We start from the raw sequence: 13,515 nt of genomic DNA, 5'->3' as shown, positions 1-13,515 counted from the left end.
TTTCGGTCAGCGCGGCTGCTGATTGGCTGGGCGGGATGTCAAAGGTTACCTGTTGGCGGGGGAATCCCCAGGTCCGTCCGCGTTGGTCAGTTCGAGTCACCTGATCGTTGTTATCGGGCTGCTTTCGTACCGAGAAACGATGCTCCGATTCCCAGAGACCAAGGGCAGCTGCTGCTGCGAAGTTCTACCCGTCTTTTAGCTGGCCTTTTCGTCACAGACGTAACTCTGAACATGTCACAGAGCAGAGAAAGCTTCAGTTCCGAGGGGGCCTCTGCACCGGGGTGAGTAACGTTACTGTCAACTGCCCTATTCATAAATACGCAGTGTAATTTTGTGGCATAAAGCTAGCCCGCTACCTTTGAGCCCTGCACACAACCTCTTTTGTTTGGTTACGTTACCAGTATACTGTGTGCAGCTGAATGCAACGTTGTTAAAATTAGCTCAGTGTAAAGGCAGCCATCTTGCCTGGTAGGAGTTCTGGAAAGTGAAAGGGGTGGTTTAAATGGGTTTATAGAAAAAGCTGGGCTGTCTACCCTGGGCTGTCTACGCTTTTTGGGCCCCAAGTAGGGGTGGATACCGGTTCGGCTCGATCAGGTTCGAGTCCAGGTTCAGGTCCAGAGGTTTAGGTTCAGGTCCGGACCTGAACCTAAACCTGATCCTGTCTAGTTGATATCTTAGTATACTTAGGTAATATCAAAGACCCATCAAACCAATATGTATTTGAATGTTGCACTTACTTTCAATGCCTTTTTGTCAGTAACTAACAAGCAGACTTACAACACTTTTTATTTCATCAAAACATATTAATTGCCTTAAATAAAATATCCAGAGTTCGAAATATATTTAATAAAACTAATGAAGAAAACCACCTTGAGAAAACAGATCTTGATAGTTAACTCCTAGCAGCTCCCTCTAGTGAGCAGGTTGATAATTGCACTCTCCCGACTTGAAGGTACCAGTTACTAGAAAAGCAAGATGGCCGCCGCTGCTGGCGCTAGAGGATTTCTCGGTTCAATCAAGGAGGTTAATGCGTCCCAAACTCGTAAAAATGGACTGAATACACTTGTACAAGAAAGAAAAGATGTTGTTTGCCCCATATTTAATTTGTTTGAGTGCTGATTCTTACGTTTGGAGTGAAATTTTACGCGAGTTTATGGGCAATAATACTCGGCACCTCGGCACCAACCTCGTGGCTGTGTGGTAACTTTTAATGTTGTTGTTTTCGTAGCACATTTCAGTATCGACCTAAAACTGAACAAACAGTTATAGAAAGAGGTGAATATGGACTTATTTCAGGCTAATTTAGTTTGATTCAAGGCTATTTTTCCCCTTCTGTGGCCAGAACTGAGGAGATGCCTGAATATTCTAATATTTCTACTTTGTTCCGACTTCCGGGTCCAAAAAACCGGTTCACGACTTTCGGTTTTTTTGACCCGGTTCTTGCATGTTTTTCCGGTCCAAACCGGTCCAGCCGAACCGGTATCCACCCCTAGCCCCAAGGGTATGCATGGGGGTTTGCCTATTAATGGCATTTCCTTGAGGAAAAACTGGGTCAATGGAGTTCCAGATGTGGGTGGACTGGATGTAAGACAACACCTATTGGGGTCACAGTACTTCACCATCCACATTGGGAAACCTCTGACCTTGGTGACATAATGAAGGATGTTGTTTACCATCATCACCTGTTTTTATATCATATGCATGCATGTATGTGATACGTAACATTGTATATGACTATATGTACTATGTCTGTATGTTTGTGCCGTATGCATGTGAAAGTGAAAGTGATCACTTAACAGTTTAACTTAAAACCATTGTGAACACTCCATTTTGTCCCTACCCCAAAATTAAAACCACACAAACTTAAATGCATTTTACAGTATTCCACTGGTTGTGACGGAGAAGACAGACACTATGTACAGTATTTACAGGTTCATTGTACTGGGCAAATTCTTAAATTCCCCTAGCTCTTTTTGATGTACAATGACCAGTGTTATGTCAAGGACTAGAACCCCTTCCAGTAGACAAGCGTACATGTCAGGTGAAAGACAACACTGCTCTTATTCGTACTCCCAACCTCTTGGTACAGAGGCAGGGGCGCTTTGTATATATATGTGTATGTAGGTATGTATGTATCGTAATGTATGTGTGTACTAGTAGGCATATATGGTTGTTACGCATGTATGTAAACGTAGGTACATGTAGCTATGTAATACACTTTGTATTCCATGTCTATGTAACACATCTCCCAGCCATGCTACAACTCAGAGACCAATTAAAAGTCTGAGACTCTCTTCTCTACAGGAAACCCAGGAATGGGATTGATGATGATGAAAGCAGGTCCATTCTTGTGTCCAATATACCCCGCACTCTATCAGATGACAAGGTGATGATCCACTTCCAGAAGTCATCCAGTGGTGGGGGAGATGTGGAACAGGTCAGGAGACTGTCAACTTCACAGGCTAAAGTCATCTTTGAGGATGTGAAAGGTTGGTGGAGGCACAAATCTTAAAATCCTAAGCTGCTTTACTGCATGGTACAATTCTGTGAATCCAGTGACCAGGAGTTCTAGCCCGTGACAGGCACCTGGTCTGGTTACAGGTTGTTGTCATCCTTCGTAGGGGGCATTCCACCTTCAGTCCTGTGTATGGAAGAGCCTCAAATGATGTACCTCAGTAGCAGCTAGCTGCAGGTAAAAGCAGCCAAAACACTGATTGAGAATAGAAGTGGTGATTGGCTGAGCTCGGCTAGAATAAAAAAGCTCAATACCCTTCGGCTCATCTTGAACTTGATCATTGAACTCACAGGTGGTCATGAAACTGAAATGGTACAAGGTTGATATTTGTTTCCCAAATCGTAGCTCTAAGTACATTGTATATAAATGAAAACCCTGTTTTAGTCAACATGGTGTTTTAGAACATTCTAAATTAAATTTTGTCTTTATATTTTCTGTGATTTTACTTTGTAATGCAGGTTATGAACTATGTACCCAGGTTGTTTTAGCATGTCTTCATTGCTCTGTTGGTTCATTACTGTTTAACTGTACTTATAGCAATTTTTTAATTTTCCAGTCATTGACAGGGTTGTTGCTAGGAAACATGAGCTGGCTGGAGTGACTGTACAGGTGGAGTCTTGGTCATCTTTCCTGGTCAGAGCACTTGAGATGGACAGAACCAGACAGGAAGAGTCCAGCTGTGTGCAGGTGTGCGTCATATTAGCTTTCTCAAGAACATTGAAATTGATGCAGATTCCAGGACATTTTGAGCTTGAATTTCAGAGCTAATTGCCTGTGAATATTAATATTGCTGTGCATTGCCAAATAATGTGGTAGTCGATGAATCTGTGATCTTGAGATTTCCAGCGATTACAGTTATATTTGGTATCTGGGTAGGTGTTGTGAAGCCGCAACGCAAGGTCGATTTTGGGCCCCCTGGTATGTGACCTTGGTACTGCAGCAGAACTTACGTTTTTGTATCTTTTCACCTGGACGTACTATGGTCTTGATATTTGGGTGGCAGATAGCTTGTGATGTAAGAAAGAAATGGTGTAGGTTTGGACCCCCTAGCAGCTTGCTCTACATGTACAGTAGAATTAACATGCCATTTAGAACACCAAAGTAGTAAACATTTTCTTGCAGTGTCCAATAGAATCAATGTAATGAGGAGTAAATGAAAATGCTCTGGGCTTTCTATATTAAGACCTGGGGTAGTAACTTGGAAACTGTAGCTTTAGAACATAGTCACTCAGTGGACCAATTTGATTATGCTTTTTTGTTCAGCGTACTACAGTACAAGTTCACCAGCCAATGAGTCTACTGGTGTGGGAAAGGTGCGAGCATAAGATATCAAAGCCCAGCATCACAGTGAAAAGATCTGCAAATGATATGATCACTTTCAAAGGAGGCTGGAGTGATGTCATTCATGCCAGTAGTCATTTACTTGCCTTGGTTCGTGAAGCTGAGGCAGCAAAATCCCCTTGTCAGCATCCAAATGGGCCGGGATCGAGGAATGGCCAGAACCAGGCAGAGGGAGGTGTGACCAACAACCTGGAACACCGTGAAGATGCCTCCGGTATCACACCTGCTGGTGACAGCCAACATCACCTGCAAGCAGCTGTAAACAAGGGGACAGAGAATCCTGATGAAGATATCCAGTACCATTTGAAAAGGGTACATTTGGACGGAAAGCAGAGGGAAGGAGCAAGCAGTGCAAGACCACACCAGGAAAGAAAGGAGAAGAATCACAGTGCAAGTAGCAGCAGGAGTATCTCACATGTCACAGAGATTGATGAAAGTAGGGAAGACAACTTAAAGGGATTTGCTTGTAGTCAAAGTTCAGAGCCAAGAGAAGAACATGATCCAAAGGAAGCAAAGGAATATGGGACACAGGCAAGCTTTGAACAGTCAAGGAGTGCCCCTGATGATGGTGGTTTGTCAGCATATGGGTCAAGCAGCACAAGACCAAACAAGGAAGAAGAACAGAGGAATGGTGCAAGTAGTCGCAGAAGTACCACACAAATGACCAAGAATAGTCAGAAGTGGGATGATGACGAAGTTGGATTTACTCGAAGTCAGAGTCTAGAGCAAAGAGAAAAAGTTAGGCAGCATGAAGCAAGGGGAGACGAAAGGCTGTCAGGCTTTCAGCGGTCAATGAGTGCTCCTGATGGCACGTCATCTACATATGGGACAAGCAGCAGAGGAGCAGTAGGACCACAATGGGATGAAACACATCACTCACCATCAGCTCTGAACAGTTCAAAACACAGCTCTGGAAGCAAAAAACAAGGTGTACGTGCTTTGGACAGGTCAATATCAATCCCTGCAAAGAGTGAGACAAAATTATCTGATCCTTCAATGACTCGTGAACAATCGGGACCCCCACAGGACAGAACAAGCACCAGCGGCACTTACAAATTGCCAGAAATGTCTGCAGAGGACGAAGATGATGAAGCAATAGCAGAAACCATCATTGACCAGACAGTTGATCCAGATATCATGTCCTTCATCATCAATGTACACAGCTCAGAAATCAATCAGATAGCAAGGAAGCACAGGGTCAATTTTGACCATAGCAAAGACAACAGCACAGCGTGCATAAAAGGGAGCAAAACGGATGCAAAAGCTGCATCAGAGGATTTCATCACCTTGTACCAGAGTCTGTTCAGTAAATTGGACTCCAGATCTCTTGACACTTGTTTGCATAATATCATGGCAGGAGAGTGTGTAGATGCAGTAAAACTTGCTCAGGATTCTCACCCGTCTGTATTCATCAAAAATGTGGATGGAATGATTACCTTCATCGGTGAAGAGCAAGAGATTCGTGCAGCAAGAGCAACCATATGTGGTCTGTTGGACATAACCGAGTCAAGGAGAAGACGAAGAAACCCATCCTCCAATACGTCATCTTCATCTGCTGTAAATGGACCATCAAATGCACAGCCAAGCTGGTTCGACCTTAGCACTAGTAGTTCTAGCATCTTTTTGGAGAAGACAACAGGAGTATATATAAATATAGCAAGGGGAGATATCACCGCTCAGAATGTTGACGTCATTGTCAATGCGGCCAATTGCTCCCTGATGCTTGCAGTAGGAGTGTCTGGAGCCATCAGTAGAGCAGGAGGCAGAGCTATCCAGTCAGAATGTACTAACTACATCATCAAACACGGTAGCCCAAGGACAACAGACTGTGTTTGGACTAAACCAGGGAGACTTCCATGCAAGTACATTATTCATGCTGTTGGTCCAACCTTTGTATCAAGTTCTGCCTGGAACTGCAAACAGGAACTGTATGACACTTGTCTGAAAGCCCTCACTACAGCTGCCTCCAGGTTGAATGCCAAGTCCATTGCTATGCCAGCCATCAGTTCAGGTGCATCTGGGATGCCCAGGAGAGTATGTGCAGAAGCTATGTGTAGTGCCATTGTGGACTTTGTAGAGAATGGAAGGGGCACAGGTAGCAGTCTTCTCGATATCAGGCTTGTAGACAACGACAGAGAAGCTGTCAAGGCTTTTTGTGATGCTTTTAAGGCAAAAATTGCAAAGGACAGCAGCAGTGGAGCAGCAGGCTACATGTACAGCAGCAGTGGAAACATAAGTCCAAAATATCCACCCGGTTCACCACATGGGTCAACTAGCCACACTGCATCGGGCTCCATAGCCTACCCAGGTCCAACCTTGACATACGCTGCTGCGGTAAGTTCTTCTTCCTACCCACATGGAACATCGACACCAACCTACCCACATCCTTCTCCAACCTCCTCTAAAAGTGGTGACCCATCACATACTTATCCTGGGACCAGCCAGACAAGCCAGCCACTTCCAGCCATCCAGCAAGCACATCCTACAACAAGTCAGAGCATGACACGATTCTCCTCACCAGGAGTGGCATCCTCAGCCTCCTCTGCATCTGGAAACTCCGACAAAGAGGACGAGTGCCCGATCTGCCTCTCTGACTTCACTGGGCCGGTGACAACAACACCTTGTAAGCACAGGTTCTGTGCTGACTGCCTGGACAATGCCTTGAAGCTTTCCGGACAGTGTCCCATCTGCAAATCTGTCATCGGACGACTGAAAGGCAACCAGCCCCATGGGACAATGACAGATCGCACTGACTACCTAAACTCCCTTCCAGGGTATGGAGGCCACTCAATGATTGAAATCCACTATGACTTCCACAGTGGTATACAAGGGGTATGTGTTGTCAACTTGTCAACATACATGTTCTATGGTGACTCACAAATGGTATTGTCTTGGGTTAAGACATATTTACAAATTAAATCAAAATTGAAAATAAATCATGTTACAAAGAAGTCTTTTAAATCATTTTTGTATGTTGATTTAACTAATGTTTGATATCAGTTTTGACCTATGGATACCACATAGCACTAAATTTGCACTGGTTAAACATTCAAAGACACTGTAGTCAATGGATTTTATTTTAGGCAAGACAAACAGTTGTTGTTGTTGTTGTTGTTATAGCTTTATCTGTTGCTGTATTTTACTGACATCAGTCTCTGAGTATATAGAGCCATGTCTTGATATTTTCATTACAGCCAGAGCATCCAAACCCAGGGAAGCCCTACACTGGAACATCACGGACAGCCTACCTTCCGGACAACACAGAGGGCCGTGAGGTGCTCCAACTCTTAAAGCGAGCCTTTGACAGCCGTCTTGTCTTCACCATCGGCACATCAGCGACCACAGGACTGACTGATACTGTGGTCTGGAATGACATCCACCACAAAACCAGCAAGTATGGCGGTCCTAACAGGTATACAAATTTCTTTGCTTTTCTAACCCTTGATTCTTAAACTGTTTAAGTTTAAGGGCAGGGGTTCATCTAAATCAGGAAAGAGGGGCGCTGCACCCTCTTGTTTCAGCGCAGCACCCCCTATAGTGGAATTCAGATTTTAGCTTAATATCCAGCATACAGCCTTCACTCAGCGATTGATTCTTCCATAAATCATAGAATTCGCTCCCTCGCCTGTGTGCTCCCTCTTGTTCAATTTTTCTAGAAAACCCCCTGAAGGGGTTAATCTACGTCCTTGCTTAATCTAGCCTGCAGCTGGTATGCATCCTACTCTAGTTTCGACTCACTCCTCTGATCACTTTTTTTCACAGAAAAGTGTGTCCCCCGTCCCCACTGAAATATTTGGTTCTTATGTCCTGCAATAGTGAAATATTTCTCAGAAGCAGTGTAACAGAGATTTAACTTTTTATTGCTTGTTCTTACCCTGTTTCCATACCGTTACAAGGACAGAACTCTCACCTTCATTTTAGGTGAATATTCAAATGCCAATAGTTTATCTATTAACAGGTGCTAGACTACTAGTATGTTTGGCAAAGGAAGCAAACCAGAGCTAGTATAGAATGGATACCAGGCTATGCTTTATCGGTGTCTCTGCCAGACCATTCACCCCAACTCTCAGTAATATCCTGAGACTCGTCTTCACTTGTTTTGCAGATACGGCTACCCTGATCCTCAGTATTTGACAAGAGTGAAGGAGGAACTGGCTGCAAAGGGCATCAAGTAGGGAGGTTTAGTGTATAATCATGGCAATTACATATAATTGCCAGTTACCATAATTACTAGTATTGCTTTTCAGAAGAAGATTTTTCATGAGGTGTGATACCATGTTCTGAACCATCTTCACTGTGACGTCTTGGCAGAAATTGATTTGATTATTTGTCAGCAGGGACTGAGAACTGAAAATCTGATTTGTAAGGTTTGATGTTCCCTAACATCAGAATGGTGTATATTTTGTACAAATGTCTTTATTCATTGACTAATGCTCATTATGGTTGATTGTTGGAGATTTAACCTCCTTGGTGGCACAAGCACTTTAAACCTCTCCAGCTGTGTGCACATTAATGCAACAAATCTTTACTGGTGCATATTGTAGCAATAGTCAGCAGTGAGTGGTGGAGGAAACAATCAATTCAGTTTACACGAAGCAGTTACAGTTTGTGTATAGTTTGTACTAGATTGTAATACATGGAGTGTCAATTTTTATATAAGAGATGATATGTATATATATGATTGTACTATGTTTAGGTTATAATAATTACACTAGTACACTGTAATACATGGAGTGTCAACTTTTATATAAGAGATGAGATGTAAATATATGATTGCACTCTGTTTATCATTCAATTTATTACACTGTTGTATGTTCACATGTGCATGCTTATACTCTGCAGTTTGAAAGGTAGCTGCTAAGATGTCTCATAAAGACTGAGAAAACAACTCCTAGAGTCCTACATGATCCTGACCTCCCTCTTCCAGAAAAATCAAACAAAAATGAACTCATAACTTTTGATCCTGACACTAGATAGTGAATTGGAAAACATGAATGCTGGAAAGGTTAATTACTTTATTGTAATGCTAAAAGTTTCCCAGTGCACTGCATCATAAATGGCTGACTAGGCACACAATCGCTATAAACAGTCTGGAATCCAGGATACACGCTCACAGAAGAGGGAAAGATAACATCACCTAGGATTACTTTTCAGACCAAGGCATTAGCATAATGGGCATAATGTGTCCGTGCCCTACTTTCCCATTGTTTGCCATTGCGACTTCCTGTTGTGCATCTATGTATGTTACCAATCCCCATTGTGGTTCTCTGTGCCTTCAGAATTTGTGTAAATATATAAAGATATTTGCAAATAAATCTTTTGCTGTGTATTCCTATGTTTCTTTTTCTGGTACAGTTTTTCTTCCCAACTACTTCCGGGATAGACTCTAACAGGCTTCAGATAGAGGAGGCTCGATAGAGCAGAAACGTCCCTTATCTGTTTATTTAGCCAGTTTCTACTCTATTCAGCCGCCAATGGAGCCTGACAGAGGCTACCCGGGAGACTGTCCCTGTAGCTATACTAGTAACATACTAGTAATCTGATCTAAGGTTCGACGATCCCTTGGCGTCATGATACTCATACACGTCATGTATAGAATCTGAAAGCCCCATAATACGCCACGTGGTTATATGCCTTTATTACAGGCATATGATAATCCCCTGACGTCATGACAGACAGACAACAACCATTGCATAATATGTGGTCAACACTGTGTGGCATTCCCACGACCATACGGCCGCTTCTTTCTTTGATATGATAATCTAAACAATGTATGGTATTGTCTTGAATGTATGACACCTGCGGCACCGTACCTTTAGGTGAAAAAAATGCGAGCTATTCATGTGTTTCCGCCCATAAAAGCTGAGAACTCATGCCTGGGGGTTAGTCGACCTCTTAACCAGCCAGATTACAGGACACGGGCGTCTGCGAGCTCGAATGTTTACTGACACCAAAAGACGAGAGGGCTTCAACAACCGAACCAAAGAGGCAGCTGCAAGAAGTGGTGTTTCTGTTTAGGAATGAGATTGACTTTGTTGTGAAGTATGCGAGGTATTCACGAACAAACTGTAGCCTGGGGTAGGTAAAACTGCTCGTAGACGTAGGTCTGCGTGGGCGACCAGGAAGCTTGACCATTCGGTGTTCTAGAACAAGGAATACGTCATAATAGATCAAGTAGGGGACTGGTCTCGACAGTCTGTCCATTTGGCCACCATGGGCTCGCCAAACGTTTCCCCCGACTCTGTGTTTGACGAAGTCGACCCCGTCCCCGTCGTCACCGCCTCGACTACCGGCACGGTGGACATCATCGCCCGGCAAGACTACTGCAAGGGCTCGCTGGAGATCACCGTGGTGCGGGCGTGCCTCGACAAAGACGCCGTGTGGGGGCTTGAGGACATGAAGCACCAGAAGACCATAGGTCGCAGGACAATCAACCCTTACGTCTTGACAACCCAGCAGCAGTGGAAACATAAGTCCAAAATATCCACCCGGTTCACCACATGGGTCAACTAGCCACACTGCATCGGGCTTCATAGCCTACCCAGGTCCAACCCCGACATACGCTGCTGCTGTAAGTTCCTCTTCTTACCAACATGGAACGTCGACACCAACCTACCCACATCCTTCTCCAACCTCCTCTAAAAGTGGTGACCCATCACATACTTATCCTGGGACCAGCTGGACAAGCCAGCCACTTCCAGCCATCCAGCAAGCACATCCTACAACAAGTCAGAGCATGACACGATTCTCCTCACCAGGAGTGGCATCCTCAGCCTCCTCTGCATCTGGAAACTCCGACAAAGAGGACGAGTGCCCGATCTGCCTCTCTGACTTCACTGGGCCGGTGACAACAACACCTTGTAAGCACAGGTTCTGTGCTGACTGCCTGGACAATGCCTTGAAGCTTTCCGGACAGTGTCCCATCTGCAAATCTGTCATCGGACGACTGAAAGGCAACCAGCCCCATGGGACAATGACAGATCGCACTGACTACCTAAACTCCCTTCCAGGGTATGGAGGCCACTCAATGATTGAAATCCACTATGACTTCCACAGTGGTATACAAGGGGTATGTGTTGTCAACTTGTCAACATACATGTTCTATGGTGACTCACAAATGGTATTGTCTTGGGTTAAGACATATTTACAAATTAAATCAAAATTGAAAATAAATCATGTTACAAAGAAGTCTTTTAAATCATTTTTGTATGTTGATTTAACTAATGTTTGATATCAGTTTTGACCTATGGATACCACATAGCACTAAATTTGCACTGGTTAAACATTCAAAGACACTGTAGTCAATGGATTTTATTTTAGGCAAGACAAACAGTTGTTGTTGTTGTTGTTGTTATAGCTTTATCTGTTGCTGTATTTTACTGACATCAGTCTCTGAGTATATAGAGCCATGTCTTGATATTTTCATTACAGCCAGAGCATCCAAACCCAGGGAAGCCCTACACTGGAACATCACGGACAGCCTACCTTCCGGACAACACAGAGGGCCGTGAGGTGCTCCAACTCTTAAAGCGAGCCTTTGACAGCCGTCTTGTCTTCACCATCGGCACATCAGCGACCACAGGACTGACTGATACTGTGGTCTGGAATGACATCCACCACAAAACCAGCAAGTATGGCGGTCCTAACAGGTATACAAATTTCTTTGCTTTTCTAACCCTTGATTCTTAAACTGTTTAAGTTTAAGGGCAGGGGTTCATCTAAATCAGGAAAGAGGGGCGCTGCACCCTCTTGTTTCAGCGCAGCACCCCCTATAGTGGAATTCAGATTTTAGCTTAATATCCAGCATACAGCCTTCACTCAGCGATTGATTCTTCCATAAATCATAGAATTCGCTCCCTCGCCTGTGTGCTCCCTCTTGTTCAATTTTTCTAGAAAACCCCCTGAAGGGGTTAATCTACGTCCTTGCTTAATCTAGCCTGCAGCTGGTATGCATCCTACTCTAGTTTCGACTCACTCCTCTGATCACTTTTTTTCACAGAAAAGTGTGTCCCCCGTCCCCACTGAAATATTTGGTTCTTATGTCCTGCAATAGTGAAATATTTCTCAGAAGCAGTGTAACAGAGATTTAACTTTTTATTGCTTGTTCTTACCCTGTTTCCATACCGTTACAAGGACAGAACTCTCACCTTCATTTTAGGTGAATATTCAAATGCCAATAGTTTATCTATTAACAGGTGCTAGACTACTAGTATGTTTGGCAAAGAAAGCAAACCAGAGCTAGTATAGAATGGATACCAGGCTATGCTTTATCGGTGTCTCTGCCAGACCATTCACCCCAACTCTCAGTAATATCCTGAGACTCGTCTTCACTTGTTTTGCAGATACGGCTACCCTGATCCTCAGTATTTGACAAGAGTGAAGGAGGAACTGGCTGCAAAGGGCATCAAGTAGGGAGGTTTAGTGTATAATCATGGCAATTACATATAATTGCCAGTTACCATAATTACTAGTATTGCTTTTCAGAAGAAGATTTTTCATGAGGTGTGATACCATGTTCTGAACCATCTTCACTGTGACGTCTTGGCAGAAATTGATTTGATTATTTGTCAGCAGGGACTGAGAACTGAAAATCTGATTTGTAAGGTTTGATGTTCCCTAACATCAGAATGGTGTATATTTTGTACAAATGTCTTTATTCATTGACTAATGCTCATTATGGTTGATTGTTGGAGATTTAACCTCCTTGGTGGCACAAGCACTTTAAACCTCTCCAGCTGTGTGCACATTAATGCAACAAATCTTTACTGGTGCATATTGTAGCAATAGTCAGCAGTGAGTGGTGGAGGAAACAATCAATTCAGTTTACACGAAGCAGTTACAGTTTGTGTATAGTTTGTACTAGATTGTAATACATGGAGTGTCAATTTTTATATAAGAGATGATATGTATATATATGATTGTACTATGTTTAGGTTATAATAATTACACTAGTACACTGTAATACATGGAGTGTCAACTTTTATATAAGAGATGAGATGTAAATATATGATTGCACTCTGTTTATCATTCAATTTATTACACTGTTGTATGTTCACATGTGCATGCTTATACTCTGCAGTTTGAAAGGTAGCTGCTAAGATGTCTCATAAAGACTGAGAAAACAACTCCTAGAGTCCTACATGATCCTGACCTCCCTCTTCCAGAAAAATCAAACAAAAATGAACTCATAACTTTTGATCCTGACACTAGATAGTGAATTGGAAAACATGAATGCTGGAAAGGTTAATTACTTTATTGTAATGCTAAAAGTTTCCCAGTGCACTGCATCATAAATGGCTGACTAGGCACACAATCGCTATAAACAGTCTGGAATCCAGGATACACGCTCACAGAAGAGGGAAAGATAACATCACCTAGGATTACTTTTCAGACCAAGGCATTAGCATAATGGGCATAATGTGTCCGTGCCCTACTTTCCCATTGTTTGCCATTGCGACTTCCTGTTGTGCATCTATGTATGTTACCAATCCCCATTGTGGTTCTCTGTGCCTTCAGAATTTGTGTAAATATATAAAGATATTTGCAAATAAATCTTTTGCTGTGTATTCCTATGTTTCTTTTTCTGGTACAGTTTTTCTTCCCAACTACTTCCGGGATAGACTCTAACAGGCTTCAGATAGAGGAGGCTCGATAGAGCA

At 43.2% G+C, this 13,515-nt stretch overlaps 2 protein-coding genes across 2 annotated transcripts; both read left to right on the top strand.

The window, feature by feature from the left end:
• The first annotated feature begins 31 nt into the window (after positions 1-31).
• LOC136436285 (uncharacterized) lies at positions 32-9,185 on the top strand. Its single transcript, XM_066430133.1, has 6 exons — positions 32-281; positions 2,305-2,489; positions 3,072-3,202; positions 3,779-6,688; positions 7,051-7,268; positions 7,962-9,185. Exons 1-6 carry the CDS (start codon positions 232-234, stop codon positions 8,029-8,031), a joined length of 3,564 nt encoding a protein of 1,187 aa, XP_066286230.1. The 5' UTR covers positions 32-231; the 3' UTR covers positions 8,032-9,185.
• A 1,130-nt stretch (positions 9,186-10,315) lies between these two features.
• LOC136436286 (E3 ubiquitin-protein ligase DTX3L-like) lies at positions 10,316-13,422 on the top strand. Its single transcript, XM_066430134.1, has 3 exons — positions 10,316-10,925; positions 11,288-11,505; positions 12,199-13,422. The coding sequence occupies exons 1-3, from the start codon at positions 10,593-10,595 to the stop codon at positions 12,266-12,268; spliced, it is 621 nt and encodes a 206-aa protein (XP_066286231.1). The 5' UTR covers positions 10,316-10,592; the 3' UTR covers positions 12,269-13,422.
• Positions 13,423-13,515: the final 93 nt, after the last annotated feature.

Source organism: Branchiostoma lanceolatum, chromosome 6 (assembly GCF_035083965.1).
Source record: "Branchiostoma lanceolatum isolate klBraLanc5 chromosome 6, klBraLanc5.hap2, whole genome shotgun sequence".
Classification (NCBI taxonomy): domain Eukaryota; kingdom Metazoa; phylum Chordata; class Leptocardii; order Amphioxiformes; family Branchiostomatidae; genus Branchiostoma; species Branchiostoma lanceolatum.
The sequence above is the reverse complement of the archived record's forward strand: the minus strand, read 5'-3'. Positions and strand labels throughout refer to the sequence as shown.